Here is a 21,227-nt window from a genome sequence, read left to right as displayed (position 1 = left end):
CCCTAAGATCTCAGAGCAAGCACCTCCCAGTAAGTTTCCTCTTCAACTGTTACCATTATAATAACTAAGAAATGAGTGATTTTATAACATCTAGTGGACAGTCCATAGTTAAATATCCCTTAACTATACCTAAAATATCAATTTAAAAAAAAAATCTAGGATCCAGTCAAGATTCACATGTTGAAGGCTTCATTAATCACTTACAAGGTCAACAGTACCTTGGTAATGTCTCATTAGTACTAACTTTGTGCAGTTTTAGCTACAAATCATTAAAGATTTTGATGAATGTGGAATTTCTTTTTAAATCCTCATGTTTTTGTTAATTTGAGAGGAGGAGGGGAGAAAGAGAAACATTTGATGGGTTGCCTCCCGAAGGTGGTCCCAACCAGGAATCAAACCCACAACTTAGGTATGTGGCCTGACAGGATAGAATCCACAACACTGGTGCACAGAACGATGCTCCAACCAGCTGAGCCATCCAGCCAGGAAGATGAGCATGGAAACTTAAGACTTGTCCAAAAATTGGTCAGAATATAAAAATATTTTATCTAAAAAATATTTCCCTAAGAGATGGCAATTTACATTTTCTTTATAAGTAGGAAGACGTGAAATAAATTAACAGCGTCCCAATTTACTTAGAAGGAGTGTACAAGAGAGAGAGATGCTGATGCCAAAATGCCCAATCTCTGTCTGCAGCCTTGACATCAGGGTGGTCTCACAAGTATTCAAAAACACTGCAATATAAACTAACTGCATTCTTCTTACAAGCTGGGCTTGTTTCAGTATCTTTGACCAGCATTCTAATACCAGGCTAAAAACCTTGATCATCGAGCACTTGTCAACACAAAATGTTTTAGGCACCCCATAAAAGTTACATTTCTTTATTTAAGATAAGAGAAGAATTCTGGAAGGGGGGAGGAAAGATACGGAAGAATTCACAACAAATGATTGGTTCCTTCAAGTCATCTTAGTTCAACTGCCTTATTTAAAATAGTTTAGCTATAACCTCTTGTCTTTTTTCCTCTAACCTCAGTTTCTGATTGTAAGTAAGATAAAATCAAAGGCATAAAATATTTACATATAAAAATTCATTTGACTATAAATAAAAAGCAATGACCTGTCACAGACTAAATGTGAATATAAATTAACCAAAAATATATGCTGAACCAACTAAAGCAGCAGTTTTTGACAGAAATGCAAATGTAACGCTCTAGTGGGTATAGGATAAGACATTGAGAAATATCTTGAAATAAGAACGTTCCATTTTCTTCTTCAGTAACTACTAAAAATTAAGACCTAAGGCATTATTAGATCATATGCAGAGTAAATTTCTATTGGCGCCAATGCAATGACTCCAAAATATTCAATTAAAAAATAGTAAGAAGCTTCACACCTTCTTTTTTTAACTGTGGTTAATCCAAGCTTATTCATTTGATCAGATGATAAGGAAAAAAATCATTCTAAAAATGTTCAACCTCAACCTAAGAGATGGGGATGCTTCCCTGATTCACTGCCACACTTGGGATGGAGCATATCCATGGTACAGTCAAATAAAGTTCACAACCAATGATTGGTTTACTGCTCTACACCCCTTTCCCTCTAGCGTCCCTCTCCAAATCTGCACTATTCTATTCTACAATTAATGGATTAGGCCACCAACAAAGGAGAAAGGTTAGTGGGAGGGAAAGGTTAGTCAGGAAAGCTTTAGGTCTAAATTCTCTCAGTTACTGCACAACTACTATACACAAAACACTGACAGGCCCTGGGGACAGTCCTGGCCACAGTGAACTCAATGTAATTGTGACAGACTTTTAAAGTATTTCAAAAATAACATACTAACTTTATTTTAGTTAAAAAGCATTTTCTCTTTAGGTTATACTCTTACATAACCTGAGAATTCTTAAAACGCAAGGAACACATGCTCTTACATGCTCTGTTTTTAGAAGTGTCTACAAATCACTAGCTCACTGTTGGCACCAACCTCGAGAAGGCCAGCTTTGGTGGTCACCACCAGCATGTCCGAATTTCCTTCATCTTCCATAGTCAGCAACTCTTCAACTGGAGAAGAAGCTCGAAACTGGAAAGGTGTACTTGCTCCACGAATTTCACCCTTATGGGTAACATAACAGAACTGATAAAATTCTCCATCGTCATTTGGAAGGTAATATCCTAAAAGAGAGTTAACAAACAAAAATTATTAAGTTTCCTTTAATAATATGTTCTTTTTATTTAACTTAATAATACTTGCCAACTCCTCTCATTCCTGACCCTGTTCTAGGCATTTAGGGTATGTCTTTCCTGTCTTGCATAAATTATCCAAACTGGACTATCATCCTTTCTTCCCTTAACATGTCTAAGTTTTCTTATCTTGGGTATAAGCTTACACCCCCAGAATATTCTTTCCACAAATCTTCACTAAGAGCAAAACTAAGTCATGAGAGAGAGGGTCGAGTATGTAGTTTTCAATGACAGGAAGGTTGGAGGAAAAGCACAGGAAGAACCAGCACAAAAATCTAGGAGGATTATTAGGGGTGAGAATACACCATTTCAAGAAATCTCCCGTCAATGCATTACATGTAAAAGGGAGATATTTACAAAAGGAATGTGCTACACATATGAACTGTGTAATGACAGAAAAGAGAATGAGGTCTCATGATGCTGTGTAACAAAAATAAAGGGCTTTGGGCCCTGGCTGGCGTAGCTCAGTGGATTGAGCACAGGCCTGTAAAACAAACAACCTCGGTTGGATTCCCAGTCAGGGCACATGCCTGGGTTGCAGGCCAGTTCCCAACAGGGGACACACAAGAGGCAACCATACATTGACATTTCTCTCCCTCTCTCTTTCCCTTCCCCTCTAAAAATAAATAAATAAAATCTTAAAAAAAAAAAAAAGCGCTTTGGAACTACACAGATTTATTCTGGATTCCAGCTCTACCGCTAATATTTACTTAACCTCCCAGAGCCCCAGAGCTTCTTATCTGTAAAAGACACACAAAGACATCCATCTTGGAGTTCCCAAGTATCTACAAATAATGTATTTATACCACCTAGCCCACTACCTGACAAATATACGTTCAGCATTTGTCCCTTCTTTCTTCAACTCAATTGTTATCTTCTCTCTTAAATTTTGCTGGATTACCCTAGCACGATATCAATCTACTTCCTCTGCAAAGCTCCCATGATTCTTTACATTAAAAAGTGGGGGGGGGGGATTCCACAGAATACCTTGTATTACTATTCATTATATACATGTTTTATATCCTATACCAAGACCTCAGAAATACTGAAGACAGATATATAATATAAAAATTCTGGAACCCCCCAGAATGACTTGTAAAAATAAAAAGGAAGCATTAAGTGATTGTGAAATGAACATACAAAAATGAACGTATTCACCTTATGCTGGATATTACTATCTACTCAGAAATCTGTAATCACTGTGCCTATTATTCTTTTATACCTAAAAATTTTCAGTATCATTATTATGGTATCTATTTCACTTGATTTCATTCTTTTAAAAATAGCTGGCCTTTCTTTTTAGAAAGAAGAGGGAGGGGCAGAAAAAATACAAGGCAAATCTAGACCATCATCTGGTGCTTGAAAGTAAGAAGTCCTTTAAAAAGAACAGGGAGAGAAGAGGAATGTTGAAAAAAACACAGAAGCCCTCTTGACAAAGTTCCCTATGACCAAAGAAAGCTAGAAAAATTTGAGCAACAAAAATGATAGTATCAGACTTCATTCCATAGACTAAATATCTATGAAGTCCATGGAGAGGGGGACTCTTCCTAACATAATTCCAACTAATAAATATGCAAAGACTCAGAATACAAGAGCATCATTAGGCAAACACAACAATAAATGTAAGCGATATTCAGTGATGGATCCTAAAAGAAGTAGTGAAAGTTTGAGGAGAAACAAGATACTTCTTTAGTCTCAATGTAGCTCCTCCATAATAGCCATTAATTACAACAAAGAGAAAAATACTAACTTTACACTGAAAAAACCCAGTAGACACACCTTAACCAAGCGATCAAGATTTGCATCACCGGTAATAGAACTAAGGTTGTACCCTTCTCAGTGTGTTGTATCAGGGAGTATATTATGTATATTATGTACTCCCTGATACAACACACTGAGAAGGGTACAACGTTAGTTCTATGGTGTTCTTCCTAAAAATGTATAACCTCAATGCAATCACGACAAAGCATCAGACAAACCCAAAATAAGAAACAAGCTATCAAAAGAAAACAAAAGGAGGACAGGAAATCTAAAAACTGACCTGTACTATTCAAAACTGTCAAGGTCATGAAAGGCAGGACAGAATGAGGAACTGTCACAGACTGGAAGAGACCAACAAGATACAACAACTAAATGTAATGTGGGGTTTGGGATTAAAAACAAGAACAGAGAAGAATACCACTAGGAATTTTGTGAAATTTGAATGAGGTTTGTACTTTAGTCAAACGTATTCCACCAATGTTAACTTCTTGGTTTTTTAAATAAATGTACTGCGGTTATACAAGATGTTAAAGTTAACAGAAGCTGGTTAAAGAGTATAGGTTAACTCTGTGTATTAGTTTTGCAGCTTTACATCTAAAACTACTGCAAATATAAAGTTTTTAGAAGAGTAATATAGAGGTACATCTGGCAAGACAGTTTTTAACTTTGCAAATAAGACCACTAGACTTATTTTGAAAGTTTAAATAGAAAACAAAAATGTAGTCTGACTAATCAGCCCTGGTATCATGATAACAGAAATGCTACAAACTAAATAATCACGGTCCACTCTTAAAAACTTACAAAAATACTAAAAAATGTGGTTCAAATACCATTTGAGAAACAAGATGTAGTTATTCAGAGTTGCAACTTAAAACGATCTCTAAAAGTCCTGGCTGCTGTGGCTCAGCTGGTTGTTGGGTAAACCCAAAGGTTATGGGTTCAATTCCCAGTCGGGACAGATGCCTAGATTTTGGGTTCAGGTCCCTGGTCTGAGCACACACCAGAGGCAACAGATTGATGTTTCTGTCTCGAATCAATGTTTCTCTCCCTCCCCTCCCCTCTCTCTAGAAGCAATGGGCATGTATTCAAGTGAGGATTAAAAAAATAACAGTAATACAGCTATCTAAACAATGCTCCTATCAAATTAATAACACCAAAAATAAAATAGGAAAGCCCTGGCTGGTGTCACTCAGTGGATTGAGCACCGGCCTTAGAACCAAAGGGTCACCAGGTCAATTCCCAGTCAGGGCACAGGCCTGGATTGTGGGCCAGGTCCCCCCCCCAGCTGGGCGCGTGTAAGAGGCAACCAACTGATGTATCTCTCACACATCGATGTTTCTCTCCCTCTCTTCTCATCTCTCTAAAAATGAATAATAAAATCTTAAACAAAATAGGAAAAAGTAAAGACCAAGCTCTGAGCCAGATTTTATAGCCTGTGACATTTCATTAGCAATCAAATTATAATAAACAAATAAGGATCTGTTTAAGAAACAATTACATTTATGTATTTCTGTTAGTGGTTTTGAGTTTTGCATTTTAGGATTCTCATGACTTATCCATAAAATGAACAAAGTGACTTGGTTTGTACTTAAAATCTGTTTTTGCTCTAATATTATAGATAAGTTTCTTATGACTATTCTGCCTTTTTTATATAACAAGTTCTAGGTGGAGAGAAGCTTTTAATTCTCAATTTCAAAGTAAAACTTAACAGGATGAATTTTCAGAAACTTGTAAAACTTACTGCACTTATGCTTAGCTCCCATGAAAATGCTTTTAAAGTATGAACAGAAATAAACTGGAGGCTTTTCTTTTTGTTTTACTGCTCTTAAACTTTTTGCTAAGTAACTAATAAACAAATTCATAAGTCAATATAATACATTCAGTAAGTTAACTTATTTATTACAAGACTAATTATATTTAAAATAACTTTTAAGAACAAGAATTATAATAAAATCAGTTCCAATATACTCACTTTAATTTGATTATCTTAAAAAAAACACTACGAATTAAAAGATAAACTTTACATATAATTTGTAACATTTATTAACCCATAAAACATACAGGAATGTAAATCTCTGCCTATATTACAGTACAAATTTTATCCTCTGAATACTGGTTTCTTGACACAGTACGTAAGGAAATATTTTTATATACCCAAGCTTCATGTGGTTACATTGCCAACTGATGTTCACACCAAACATATACAGCACAAACCACAGAATAAAAAAAAACTAAAAAACATAAACCACCAAAATACGAAACACTGGTAGTAGCAAATGCTGGCAAAGATGTAAAGCAACAAGAACTTTCCATCATTGCTGGCAGAATACAAATGGTACAGGCACTCTAGAAAATAATTTGATAGTTTCTTACAAAACAAAACATACTCTTAAAATATGATGCAGAATCACATTCCTTAGTATTTACCCAAATGAGCTGAAAACTTCCATCCACACAAAAACCTGTGCATGAGTGCTTGCAGCAGCTTTATGAATACCAAAACTTGGAAACAACTAAGACGTCCTTTAATGACGAATGGATGAACAAACTACATTCATACAGTGAAATATCACTGGAATCCCCTGCAATTCCATGCATTTTATGTGTACTAAAATATTATACTGAAACAGTTTCCATTAACATCACCAGACCAAAAAGAATCTATGGCATACACAAAACTAAGAATTTGCTTTCATACAACACAAAGTCAGTACAATTATAACACAAAATCACTCTACAACACATTCTGTAACAGATACCTACGAGTGCTGTTTAAAATCTGTACACAGTGGCAAACTAAGACAAGATTCAATTTCACATTACTCACTTTTATTCTTTTATAGGCAAATTTCCTTATAAAATTAATGTACTAATTAAATTAGCACAGATACTAAATTGAAACCCTCTATAAATCCTGTCAATCATCTTCATGGTGTTCATGCAGAATAAAGGGGTGGGCAAAAGTAGGGTCACAGTTGTTTGTAAGGAAAATAATACAAAAATAAACTGTTCTGCATACTCACAACTGTAAACCTACTTTTGCTCACTCCTGGACTATTCTCACCTTAATTTGTTATGTTCTTCTAATATGAACAATAGCATTGTTTTCTCATTTAGAAAAAACCTTCAGAAGTAAAAAGCTGCTGAGAAATTAACCCTCTTCAATGAAAGTTAACAAGCAAAAAGCCTTTGTAATGTCAATATAAAATATTATGTGGCCTACAACAGACATTTACATTTTTATGACTTTTGTTAAACAGATACTAATTAATTCAACTGTGGTATGCTGGGTGTGCCTAAAATGGGTGTACCATTTTCAATGGCAAATGGACACCTAATTTCATCAGGTTCTGCAGTTTCAATTCTTACCTTGAAATGCTAATACACAATTGACTGTTGACCCTTCCACATAATGTTCAGGCAGAGGGGACCACAGAAATGTGTAATAATCACGAGCAGTACTCCACCCAACCTAAAGGAAAAAAACATGGAGGTTATTAGTAAGCAGTTTAATATTAGAGTGATATAGCATATTTTTACTGCATCCTGAAGTTAAAATCATAATAAGTATGTCGAACTTACAGTATATTTGTTTTAAGATTTTATTTATTTATTTTTAGAGAGAGGGGAAGGGAGGAAGAGAGGGAAACATCACTGTAAGGCCAGCCCCGCAGGCCCCCCAGTGAGGACACTGCCCACAACCCAGGCATGTGCCCTCACTGGGAATCAAACCAGCAACCTTTTGATTTACAGGCCCACACTCAGACCACTGAGCCATGCCAGCCAGGGCTTTTCCTGTATTTTTACTTCAATTCTAGCACTTCTTAAAACTCATACTGAACTTACTAGGAACTCTATTGCTAATTTTGGATAACCAGATCTTTCCCTTAACCAGACTACCAGAGAACAATTCCTAAATGCCAGTTTACATGAGGTTCAAATCTCAGTTCTAAGTTTAATAACCTTGAGTAAGTCATTTCACTCTGGACCTCAGTTCCCAGATCTGTAAAATGGGGACTATAATATTCTGATGAAAGATCTTTGTAAAGTAATGAACATATTATGTGTTTATTTCCGTTAAAATTGAAACTAGTCAATACTGGAGAAGAGGGAATAAAAACTAAAAAAAAAAAAACTCCACCCTATTCTCTATCTCCTTTAACTGACTTCACCCATTTCCCTATCCAACTGGACTTCGCAGTCACTTACTCATTTCAGTAGTGCATCCAAAACCACCCTAGGATCCTTTGTCCTGCTGACTTCCCTTCCTATTCACTACTCACCTCCAATTCCCAGTGTGAATGATACTCCACTTGGAATTTTTCATTCACAATTCTGGGTGCTGAACTTCTCTAGAGAAAGTCATAAAACTGCTGCTCAGCAATCTCCTGATTAATCTGCTCCAATTCCCTAGGACAGCCTTCCACAGCAGCGAAATCAGATCTTCTCCATATGCAAGCCATCCCCAACACTTGGTTCACAAACCTTCCTCCTCATTGAATACATTCAAGTCATGCTATGAGTCCTATTCCCAATTCATTCAACTAACTGTTGACAAATTCTATGAGTGCTATTTATGGATAATTACCTACAACTGATGCTCTTTTCTACTTTAGGCCCTTGTTATCTCACTTAGGAAATTAGGATAATCTAAACATTCTCTCTGCCTCTTACTCTAATGGCAACTTCTCTTACTCAGCATTGCAAGATTCAAGCTCACCTCTCAACTCTACTACTGTCTGCTTAAAAACTAGTTATTCCTGCCCTGGCCAAGTGGCTCAGCTGGAGGGCACAAAAAGGCTGCATGTTTGATCCCTGGTCGGGGAGTGTATAGGATGCAACCAATGTTTCTCTCTCTCTCTCTCTCTCTCTCTCTCATGAATCAATCAACATATCCTCAAGAGAGGACTTAAAAAAAAAAAACACTACTTCCTCAGACAAATATTAAAACAATCCAAAACATGATCCAAACCAACCTTTCTCACTCCTCTTCGGAAACTGGTACCCTAGGCAAACCAAATTCCTTACCACTTTGTCAAGCATTCCTTCCTCCTTACAGTTACTACCAGGGCACTTTCTCCCTGCCTGCCTGTCCATATCATATCAAAACCATTATGGCGGGCAATGTGCAGTACACATGAAGTGCTCAAAAATATGCAATGCCAAAAACGTGTCAATTCCACTTCCAGGAACTTGCCCTATGAAATAAGTGGGCAAACAAAATAAAGATACAGAGATCTTTATTAAGCACTGTTCTAAGCACATTAGAAATGTTCCCAATGAATTCCACATTCATCAATATCACATGTGTGCACTTTACTACAACACACACTGTACGTGTATAAGTAATTATGTGTAGCTAGATGCCAATATGTTTAAAATGGTGCCTTTACTTATGTAGTCCATTTTCCTGCCAGGAATGCCCTTCCCCAAATCTCATTTCCCTGCTCTATTTGTCCCCTTCTTTTCAGACAAGAAAAAGAAAAAATGGAAAGATTCTGAAAAAAATTTTTCATTAAGATCTTAAGTGAAGCTGAACCTTTTGGTCAAAGAAAGAAAAGCATGGATTCAAGTTACCACCATTCGATGCACACTATCCACTGTTAAATACAAAATGTTTACCTTTACAAATATAAATGTTTTACATGTGACATTCATAAAAATGACCCACTTACAAAAATGACCCTTAACGTAGAGTGAAGAAAGAGCTACTATAAGCTACTGATCAACCTGCTTAAAAGAAAATACCGAGTAGCCAGATAGAAGAAATAAAAAGAAAATTTTTCTTACCTTGAATATACCAACCCAATCTTTTGGATGTGGATGGATATATGGAGTTAAGGTATAATGACATTCTAGGTGTGCATTAGGAAGATAACTCTTGGCCACATTTTGAAAGATGACATGGGCAAAGTTGGAAGTCTGTGAGACTTCTTGAAAGGATGTCATCATGAATCTGAAACAAGGAAATCATACAAGGTGAATGATAGCCAACTAAGAAGAACTTTCATCTTTAAAAAATGTGTCATTAAGAGGCCAGCGTTCAAAAAAATTACAGTGCAGGTCACATGTACCTCAGTAGCTTATAAAAACTTATATCACACATCCTTATGAAGCACGTGTTATAATCATACCATAGGTTTAAACATTATGGCTTAACATTAGTCACATACAGATATAAACTCGCAGCTATGGCATGACCTTGAATCTACATATCTGATGTATGTAACAATATTTAAGATAAGAGTCTGTATCTCTCAGATCAGCCTAGACCGCCACAGGGTTAAATGCAAATTACATAGGTATTAACAATCATAATTTTTTAGAAGATACATACTTTTGAATACTGGAACTCCTAACACGGACAAATCAAGAAATAAAGAATGTCCAATATGGCTCAGAAAGTGACATGGGAGTTAAAAAGCTTTTAAACCAATATCAAAACAAACTATCAACTCTCCTGGAAAGCCTTGCCCTCTACTTCTGTTGCAACCAAGGTTGCAGGTCGAGGGTCTATGTTGGACCCTCGAACTTCATTATCTTCCTCCCTACTCTGACCCACCCCATCCCTCTCTCAGGTTGTTTGTTCCTGTAATGGATGCTAATCTCTCAGTGCTTGCATTCCTCACCCATGTTTGTGATCATGGACCAATGTTTCTCAATCCTGGCTACACATTAGAATTATTAGGGATCTTAAAAAAAAAAAAAAAAGACAATGACTTTATGGAAATGGGACCTGGACATGGGCATGTGTATATGCCCTCATTTTTCTTTTAATGTCTTCAAGTAATCTTAATCCTGTAAGTGGTCAGGACAAAGAACACTACTTAGATTCTGACCCAACCCAACAATCTCATCTCTCACTCATTTCCACAGATGTCTAAACACAGCCTGTCTTCTGGGCTCCTGGTACAGGCTTCTTCAGATCTCTCAAGCCATGTAAAAGTAGCCATCTACTTAAAAGAGCTCAGCCTTTGTTCCTCTCTACCCATACCAATTCTCCCCTTTCATCCTGGGTTGAAATGATCCCACTCTACCAGTATTTGTGTTTTTTCCGCCATTAATTTCCATATAGTTACTGATTAAAAAATAAGTGTATATATATTTTACATAAAATACATACTGTAGAAATCTATTATGGGTTCAGTTAATGCTCACTGGCTTAGTGAACACCAAGCCCTGGATAGCAGGTGAAAGGCTGAAGTAGACTATAAATATCTGTAAGATTCAAATGTTGTTTTGTGCTCTACTTTTGAGAAAAAGGATACAATGGAGGATTTACTTCAAAAAGCTCTCTATATATACAATGTGCCACAGACTCAGTACAATCAGTGAGTCTACACCACTTGCTTCTAAGTCATAAAAACAGGACTAAAAACAGGAAAAACAGTCATAAAAACAGGAAAAATATCAGAATGAGTTTCCATGTTTTTATTAAAAGCAATTTAAGAATAAAACATTTTTTCTTAAAATTTAATTTCCTAAAATAAACTATTAACAAAGCTGCAAAAAACAGGACTATCTGTAATAATGGGGAAAAGTGGAGCAAGATTTTTTTTGCTTACCAAATTACTCTAATCTGCTTCACAAATCATTAAGTTTCTACAGAGCAAGCACAGCAATAAGACTCCACTCATATTTTAACAAGTATTCAGTCTTTATTGCTAGGAATATCTTGTGCTTTTACAACTGTTCCTTTTGCTGACCTGCCTGAAATACTAAGGTAAACTTTTAAGGTTCTGAAATAACAAGCACTTTAGAAAATATTCCCTTTTCTTTGTGTGTCTTCTCTGCTTCTGTTATGACCAAAGTACTGCTTTACTAAAACAATACATTAGCTATCCCATAAAGAAACTGTCAATGGTGAACCCTGCAGGCACTGTTGTGTTAGAATACCAGGTTGGTTGGTTAAGACTCCCCACCTGAGTGAGGTTTGCCCGGATCCAGCAGCAAAGAGCTCACACTCAGTAGCACTCCTCCCCTACCTCTGAACTAACAAAAAGGCTTTATTACCAGCAACCTATTGCACAGAAACACTTAACTGCTAATACTCTCCATCTGGTAACCCCAAACCGTCAAGAAAATAAAAAATAGCACTTATAAACACTGGGAACTCTGCCTAAAATAACTGAAGAGTTCTATTACTTCGTCTCTTTGAATTGTCTGAGCTAATCTGGGCTCAGGGTAATGTCATGATGCTAAAAATAAAAGTCACTAATGATTATCTCTTTTCAAGTCAGTGGTTTCACAAAGACCTTCCAGCGTCCAGTTTTTTAAAAAAATGTTCCCTACTGATTAAAATATATCATAAGAGAAACTACAGCTAAATCAAGTGAATCAACTTCTGATAGATACATCTACCTAAACTGAGGAAAGTGAAAGTAATATTTTTCTATGAAGAAGAGTGAATATTTAAGTTTCTCTGAGGAAGATACACTCAGGAGAAAAATATCAGAATGAGTTTCCATGTTTTTATTAAAAGCAATTTAAGAATAAAACATTTTTTCTTAAAATTTAATTTCCTAAAATAAACTATTAACAAAGCTGCAATTATTTGTTATAAAACAAGACAGTGAAGTTTAAACTTATTTAACCTCAATCACAATAGTGATTTAACCCTTACACTTTTACTTCACTGGTAAGTTCTGAATGTATAAAATACAGCATGAAGGTATGCATATATCTCATATATATTTATCTATGTGTCTATATGCTTATAATGCATTAAAATGGACATGAAAAGTGCTCACCATACAGTTAATAGTCTTTATTCATGAGGGATATGTTTGAAAAAAGGACATACAACTAAATTTTTACCAGTATATATAAATGTATTATTTTCATTGTTTGAAATAAACATACTGACATCAAATTTCATTTTAAGCCCTCCCCTTCGATTTCAAGTTTTTGATACAAAACCCTCAGACTTCAAATATATTCATGATGCCTATAAATCTGAAAAGTATTAATAAAATAATTTGTGGTCATCCTGTTAATAATCTTCATTAATCCCTCTCCAACACAACAACCTCTAAAATAATTTCAATGTGATCAGAACTATAGTAATTTTACAAGTCATTCCACTCTTGTTATCACCTTACTTTTTGAAGTTAAATTCCATTATCTTCTAGTCATAAAGAAGTTAACATAGATAAATATAATCTGAATGTAATTACAAGAATCAACCCATTTTAAATAGTAAAAATGAAAATTTCAATTCCCATACAGTTCTTCTGTTTCCCTCCTTACACAAAGGAATGAAAAAGATAGACAAGCTTATAAAAATGTTGAAATTCACTGAGAATATCAAGGTAGCAAGATGATTCACAGGTAGACCAATACACTGTGCATGCTCACACATGCACACTACAGAGACACAACATACCAGCCGGTGAAGAAGTAATGTGCAAAGTCACTGCATCACCTTGTGGTAATGCTTGGGAACTGTAGCTGCATTAACATACTGAGAAAAAGAACAAACTGCATCTCGACTGCAGAGGAAATATACACACCAGGGAAAGTGGTAAGGGCTTTACTATACCAAATGTTTCTTCCCATTCTCTACAGTACATTTGAAGAAATGTACATTAAGATGCAAGCCAGGCTAAGTAAAAATTTTTAAAGAGCTAAAGGGTCAATTTTACTGTGAAACAACGTCTGAAATGCATGCTGCCTGCAGTGCCCTTTTCCATGTCTCCTAAATATCCCCTAAAGTTCTAACATCCTAGAGTTCCTTTTTATGTGTTATGTTGTAAACTTTTATAAAGCCTTAGGTCTAAAAGCCAATTTTGTTACTTTGGGAATTCATCAATTTTTAAGGAAAAGGAGAAATAATATGCATTGGTCACTCAGTTAAGTAAAATAAGTTTGGAGGGAAAGGGGCACTTCAGTGTTATCCTTCCTCTTGGTAATTTTACAAGCCTCAAACAGAACTTAGTATTTTTCTACTGACAAGCCCCCAAAAATGTAAGCCTTGATCAAATAAAGTAGAAATTAGACCATACCAAAAACTTCTATTAGTCAGAATCAAATTGTTTTTAATTTAAGTATTTTACATAATTTGCCAGTTATGACAATTAGAATTCAAGAGGAAATAAGGTAATTTTGTTCGTTATAATATCATTATGGTAATTTTATTTTTTAAAGTCCTTACCAGTTAAACATGCTAAACTAATTATAAATGAATACCCTGATGTCTTGGATTTGATATAAAAACTCAAGGGGAAAAAATGTGTTAGAGGGGATAATAAAATAAGATTAGCAAAAAGTGGGTTTTTCTAAATTTTGTTCTCCTCTTATGTTTAAAAATTTGCGTAACTTAGTAAAACCAGAGCGTAGCAGGTGACAAACTCAGCGAAGTTTTTAAAAGTCTTCAGTTAAAAATATACAAACTTTTCACCCTGGCTGGTGCAGCTCAGTGGATTGAGTGCCAGTATGCAAACCAAAGGGTCACGGGTTTGATTCCCAATCAGGGAACATGCCTGGGTTGCAGGCCAGATCCCCAATAGGGAGCACATGAGAGGCAACCACACGCTGATGTTTCTCTTCCTCTCTTTCTCCCTCCCTCCCCATCTCTCTCAAAGTAAATAAATAAAACCTAATATACATACATGAACTTGTATAACATCTCCAAACTTTAGTCCTATATGGCACACAAATATCTTAAGGGGAAAAGGATATTCAAATAATTTCCAATTATTCATTCTGTAACTCAAACAAACACTAGCAGCTGGTTTACATACCAGCAAAACATTATTAGCAATCTTTCTGGGAGGCAGAAGGCACCAATCTGTTAATTTGCACTCTTACAGGAAGGAGTCTGTCTGCAGAACACTTTACAGGCCAGTTCTCTGCTCAGGTGTCACTCATACCACTTTTTACTTTTTAGATTGTTTTAAAAGTTAGTTCACTAGCCCTGGCTGACGTGGCTCAGTGGCTTGAGCGTGGGCCTACGAGCCTAAAGTCACCAGCTCAATTCCCAGTAAGGACTCATGCCTGGGATGCAGGCCAGGTCCCTCCCTAGTCGGGGGTGTGTGAGAGGCAACCGATGACAATTCTCAAGCTGATGTTTCGCTCCCATTCTTTCTCCCTCCGATTCCCCACCCTGAAAACAAGTAAAATCTTTTTATAGAAAAATGAAATTGGCTTCTAAAAAGCGACGACCTTGGCCCACATATGTTAGAGGGGAGGGAATTTTTTTTGTCTATATGGGGCAAAATAAACTTTAAAAAACCGTAAGTTTATAAAGCCATAATTTTAACTAGTAGTATCCAAATTGTAAAAGAATACAATCAATTAAATTTGAGATAATTCCCCCAAAGTACAGAAAAGCATCATTAGGATCTTTCATAACTACTTAACATCATTAAAAAGGTTGAACTTCAACTGTGGCTGGTGTAGCTCAAAGGATTGAGTGTGGGCTGCGAACCAAACGGCAGTAGGTTCGATTCCCACTCAGGATACATGCCTGAATTGCAGACCCAGTACTCAGTGAGGGGGGGGCATGCGAGAGGCAACCACACATTTACATTCTCTCCCTCTCTTTCTCCCCCCTCCCCTCCCCCCCAATTTTTTTTTTCAGTTGAAACTTAAAATTCCAAATACCCCTGGCTGGTGTAGCTCAGTTGATTGAGCTCGGGCCTGCGAACCAAAGGCTCGCGGTTCGATTCCCAGTCAGGGCACTTGCCTGGGTTGCAGGCCAGTTCCCAGCAGGGGACGAATAAAAGGCAACCATACATTGATATTTCTCTCCCTCTCTGCTTCCCTTCCCCTCTAAAGATTAGATAGGTAGGTAGATAGATAGATCCAAAATACTTCTTATTTTGTTAAGGTATTTACTGATTAATTTTACACAAATGGCTGTAGCCATAATTGCAAACATAAGTGTGTAGTTTAAGAATATGACAACCAGAAAACAATAACTACAATAAAATGTTCTCTGACGTCGCAAACAAAAAAAACAAAAACAAAAACAAAACTCAAGTCATTTCTAGTATCAGTAATCCTTTAATAAATTAATTCCATCCTTGCTTAGAAGAAAATGAAAGCCTGGCCTCGACCCTCCTGAATTAACCGATCTTTAGATTAACGGGTTAATCAAATAATCTAAGGGCTTTAGAAATGAACCCCCAAAATTATAATTAGCAATTGTGCTAATAAAATTAGCAATTTATAGAAATTTTGCAATTAGGGAAATGCAGAGTTGAAAAATTAAGATTTATTTATCTACTCTAAAACCTAATATAGGTAGAAAGTCAAATGCCACAGTGTTTTCAAACAAAACTATTATCAATCAGGTAACAAATGTTATCAACACACACACCCACACCCTCACCCACACACACCCCTTCTAACAATAATTTTCCGCGGCGAGAAACGCCTCCTCGAGACTTGTCATCACACTGCGGCCCTGTGGGGTGTTGGGTGGAAGAGGGGCCGGGGTAAGGAGACCTGTGAGATCAAGAAAAGTTGCCAAGCAAAGAAAGAGGGACTTCCTCCGGAAGATCTGGTAATATCTCTGGGAACCTTCGGCGCAGGGTCCATTAATAAACAGGCAGAGAAAAGCGTTATCTAATGCCGAACTCCAGGGAAGGCAGGCGATCCCGCTAGCTCCGCCCGCGGCCCCCCAACGTGGGCGGCGCAGCGAGTCTCCGCCTCCTGCTCCACAGGCGACTAAAACCAAAACACTAGGGTTTCACTCGGCACAAACAAACCGGAGCGTCCTCTCCAGACACGACCTAGATATTTGCCCAAACTTACTACGCAGGCAGCCGGCTGCACGCACTCCGCCCTCAAACATCTGATCCCGATAGTTGAGCCTCGGACAAGTCAGATTCTTCTTTGAGGGTCCCGCGCGTCACTCGCCCCCCCACCCCCCCGCGCCTGAGAACCCGCGCCCCACACGCCTCCCGCAAATTGCGAAGGCCTATCTCGGCCTCCCCCCTTGTGTGGGGCGGCCACCCCTTGCCTTTTTCCCACTGCACTGCTAACCGAATCCGCCCACGCCCCTATCACAATCGCAGTCCCGGAAGAACTGTTGTCCTCAACAGGAAAGTGTCTTTAGGCTGCCTCGTCACCACGGAGACCATTCCCGAGACTAGCCGGGCCCCTACACCGTAGGAGCTGATGGGCATCTCCCGCGCCCCCAAATAGCTCCAACGGGAGTCTGTCCCGCACAGAGTCCTAGGACGGACCGGTGAAAGCGCTTACCCAGCGAGGGGCTCGGACAGAAGGGGAGCCTTACACGGGCTTCCAAGCCCAAGCCGCCATCAGCCGCCTAACCTCTTCCGCCACCACTGCCTGCCTCCAGCAACCGGCTACACCTCCCCAGAGCCCAAAGCCGGCGTTACGTCACTTCCGCTCACGGGCCCGTCCCTTCCGCCGCCGCTCTGGGAGGTGGGGAGGTCCGCCGCGGACAGCGCCCCGGATCCCCGACTCCTGCCGGTTCCCCTGCTTGCGGCCACCCGACTTATCCTAACGGGTCAAAGCCGGCCTTTTCTCTCCAACCGAATACTCCTCCTCTTTCTTCGGCCTGGTCGCTGTGAAACCTAACTGCAACCAAACGGAGTCCGTTTGGATTTGCATGTTTGACTTTTTAATTATAATTTACTGGAAAATTAAGTATATTTTCGGTTAGGTGGAAAAGATAGGCCAGAGTTATTTGGACTATTACGAGGTCATTGCGTGGACCTTAAAAATCTGTCTAAGCGAGTCCTTTCATTTTATAGATTAGAATGTAGAAAGCCATATAGTAAAGGAGCGACCCAGGGGTAGGGCTGCAACCCCTCACCCCCAGGCTCAGTCTCAACTCCTGGTCTTATTTACGAGGTTTGGTTCTCTGTAAAACCAAGATGTCTACTAGGAGCTTTTCAGTTCTAATGCTCTATGATTCTATTTCCTCTTGCTCCAACAGTGGCTTCTTTCTACCCGCATTTCTGTGAGTTGTTAGCTGCTTTTGTTATCTGTTATTTTGTGTGTGTGAATTTCGTCCTGTATTCTCTGTTCAATTATAATTTCTAAAATCACATGACTGTTACAGTATATCTTACCTTCCTATAGGAAGCATTTACTTTGAATCCTAACTCCGTGGAAGTGTGTTCTATTTATCATATTCCTGGGTTGCCATAAAACCCTGCGAAAATTTGCAATATCTCCAGGGAAGAAAGTATAATAAATTAGATCATATTAAACGTTGAAGCACCTTTTAAGTACAGAATTACAAAACCCTCTTTCATATACTTTCATCTTCACATAATTAAGATTACAATACCTGCAATAATAATATGTTACAATGTTTGATGACTGATTTGTTTCCTTTTCATTGAAATCTTTGAACTTGGTCTTGTCTGTATATCATACTTGATTATAGAATTTCAGAAGAACCTTTACAGGTCATTTAGCCCCAACCTCCTAATTTTACAGGTAAATAAAACTGATAATATCAATAATCCCTGGCATTACTGGTACTACCTGCTAGTAGTGGAAATGCCTGTCCCTGAAATATAAATATAACAATGAACTTTAATAAGCACAATTTTCCAGAGGTGTCAATCTTTGTATTTTCCAATTACCACCAATTTTCAGTTAATAAAATCAGAAAAACAATATGCTTAATAAAACCACAATTGGAAAACATTTTTATGCAGGTATTTTTTCTTTATTTTGTTATTTTTTAATAATTTCTTGACTTTTTAAGCCCTGGCTGGTGTAGCTCAGTGGATTGAGCGTGGGCCTGTGAAGCAAAGGATCGCGGTTCGATTCTCAGTCAGGGCACATGCCTAGGTTGCAGGCCAGTTCCCAGTGGGGGACACATGAGAGGCAACCACACATTGATGTTTCTCTCCCTCTCTTTCTCCTTCCCTTCCCTTCTCTCTGAAAATAAATAAATAAAATAAAATAAATAAAAATTTAAAAAAATAAGACATGGATCCACAACCCATTATATGAAAGCTTTGCACTAGATTGATTTCAGGAGTCTGAATTTTGCAGACTTTACAAAAGTATGCTTTATGTTACATGACACCCCACAAGGTCTCTGAGGCAGCACTGCATGATCAAGTTAATATTTTTTTCAGGAAATGTGAATATCACACTACTACACAGGAGAAAGGAAGCACACAGTCTTACTTCAGATCAGGTTCTGCCACCTGGGCCGCCACAGGCTCAGGTCACGATTTATTGACAAATGAATTCAGGTCAGGAGAGATTTTGCCACCAAATGTTAAAAAAAAAAAAAAACATTTGATTTTCAAAGGTTTTTGGATTTTGAAATAGCGAACAAGAGATGATAAGATCTGTTCGAAGGAGTATCACAAAGTAAATCTCTCAGCCTTCCATGATGTTTCTGGAGCAATTCCAAGTAGTTTGGGGGCCGTTGTCCTGACCTGACACAGACCACTCATCCTGTGTTTCATTTGGGAAATATCTAAAAGACACCATTTCTCTACTAGGACTGATGGTAGCTAAGGGAAGAAAATGAATGAATCCATGAAAATTTAGGTAACTGAAGTATGGAATATAATATAAAATAAAAATAATAAAGTATAAAATATTTGGGGATAGGTGAACTCGATATAAGCTCATGTGAGCAGTACACTTTTCTTGAAGGAGGTTGCCCACACTGTTCAAGTTAGGGTTTTGATGAAGAAATAGAGGACCTTGAGTCAGTGTACAAGTGCTTAGCAAAGGAGCCAAGTAGGGAGAAGGATTGTTAAAAATGATCATTGCCATCTGCAGAGCACATGGTGCTGCCCAGGCACTGTGCTAGATGATCAGGTCGCCTCCCCTTCTCACTCACCCTGTCAGGTATTGTCCCCATTTGGCAGGGGAATATGGACTCAGAAAAGTTAAATAACTTGCCCTTATTAAAAAAAATTAAACCAAGTAAATTTGGAGATCTAATTGGTTTTATTAAGCAGCTCATGAATTGAGCAGCACCTCATCTAGCAAGTAGAATGGAAAGTTTGTATAGGCAGAAAATGGTGGGATTAGAAAGTTCAGAATGGGCTATTTCAGGCAAGGGCAACTTTCCTCAGTGGAAGGCGGGAGGTCTTATCAGACAGATTGCCTCACTGGTGTGGATCAGCAAATTTCAGACTGGTTTCTTTAAAATTTCACTTCTGGGAGAGTCTGAAACAGCAATTAGGTCAGATGTTACATCTAGGATTGCTTTCATGGGCTTCTGGCATAAGTGACACCATTTTGAACCTGTGCTTTTTCTATGTAACACTGTGATCACAAAAAGTGTAAACCAAACTTGAACCCAAATCATCTATGACTCCCAAAATGTGTTCATTTTCTGCCATGTCATGCTGCTTCTTGATAAAGGCTTTTCAAGGTCATTTACTGTGTGTACTCTGGGTTATGCTAGGTACTCTGGAGAAAACAAGGAATAAATCATGAATTTTTTTCTGAAGCTGCTTTAAATCTAGTGAAGATATTACAATGTGGTATATAGTGAAGTGATTTTGTAGAAAATGGGCTCTGAGAAGTATAATAGAAAGAAGGATTCATACAGAATAATTAATTTTGGAATTAGCAAGACTTCGTTAAAGAAACTGGACTCTAAGCTTTGAAAGATTAACAGGATTTGAAAATGTAAAGAAAGAGCTTATGTAGAAAGAATATTTAGAAGGACACAAGTGGGATAATTAGGTAGCACAACATGGGTTGAAAATTAGAAAAAATAAGTTCGAACAGATATGTTATAGAAATATTACAAATTTTCAAAATAGGTAAAAGAAGCCGTTCTCATCTTTTGAAACAGTGGTTTTTCTTAGAGTTTGTGTGAAAGATTCCCTTTGCTAAAAATTCTTTCCTTTAAAAATAATACATCTGTAAATGTTCGCTGGAAAAAGAATTTTTTAAAGGTAGGATTTGCATAATTGTAGGTTTTGGATACAGAAGATGGTTCAAAACACTCCAGAGCAGGTTTGTTTTCTCTTACCCTGGGTTAGAAGGTGGCTTAACGTACTGCTTGCTCCTTATCATTTCCACATCATTACTCTCCCAGATGTTCCTAAAAAAGCTTCTTTTTAAAAAATATTTTATTTATTTGTTTTTAGAGAGAGGGGAAGGGAAGGAGAAAAAGTGGGAGAGAAACACCAATGCGTGGTTGCCTCTCATGTGTCCCCTACTGGGGACCTGGCCTGCGATCCAGGCATGTGCCCTGACTGGGAACCAAGCCAGTGACCCTTTGCTTCACAGGCTTGTGCTCAATCCACTGAGCT

The 21,227-nt window shown here is 37.7% G+C and overlaps 1 protein-coding gene across 5 annotated transcripts in view; it reads right to left on the bottom strand.

Annotated features, from left to right (window-relative positions):
- Nucleotides 1-21,227, bottom strand: part of TAX1BP1 (Tax1 binding protein 1) — a 106,245-nt gene that overhangs the window by 31,665 nt on the left and 53,353 nt on the right. For 3 of the 5 annotated variants that reach the window (XM_037126461.2, XM_037126464.2, XM_037126465.2), the window contains exons 1-4: nucleotides 17,209-17,326; nucleotides 9,790-9,955; nucleotides 7,369-7,471; nucleotides 1,982-2,169 (exon numbers count right to left, since the gene is read on the bottom strand). In XM_037126461.2, coding sequence (XP_036982356.2) covers nucleotides 1,982-2,169; nucleotides 7,369-7,471; nucleotides 9,790-9,951 — 453 coding nt within the window. In that variant the 5' untranslated portion in view covers nucleotides 9,952-9,955; nucleotides 17,209-17,326. Of the gene's footprint in view, nucleotides 1-1,981; nucleotides 2,170-7,368; nucleotides 7,472-9,789; nucleotides 9,956-16,758; nucleotides 16,842-17,208; nucleotides 17,327-21,227 lie in introns of those variants that run through there. The other 2 variants (XM_037126462.2, XM_037126463.2) reach the window with 2 other exon arrangements.

The sequence above is a fragment of the Artibeus jamaicensis genome, unplaced genomic scaffold (genome assembly GCF_021234435.1).
Source record: "Artibeus jamaicensis isolate MK-2021 breed Jamaican fruit bat unplaced genomic scaffold, CSHL_Jam_final contig_3230, whole genome shotgun sequence".
In the NCBI taxonomy this organism is placed as follows: domain Eukaryota; kingdom Metazoa; phylum Chordata; class Mammalia; order Chiroptera; family Phyllostomidae; genus Artibeus; species Artibeus jamaicensis.
This window is presented reverse-complemented; position numbering and strand designations above follow the sequence as displayed.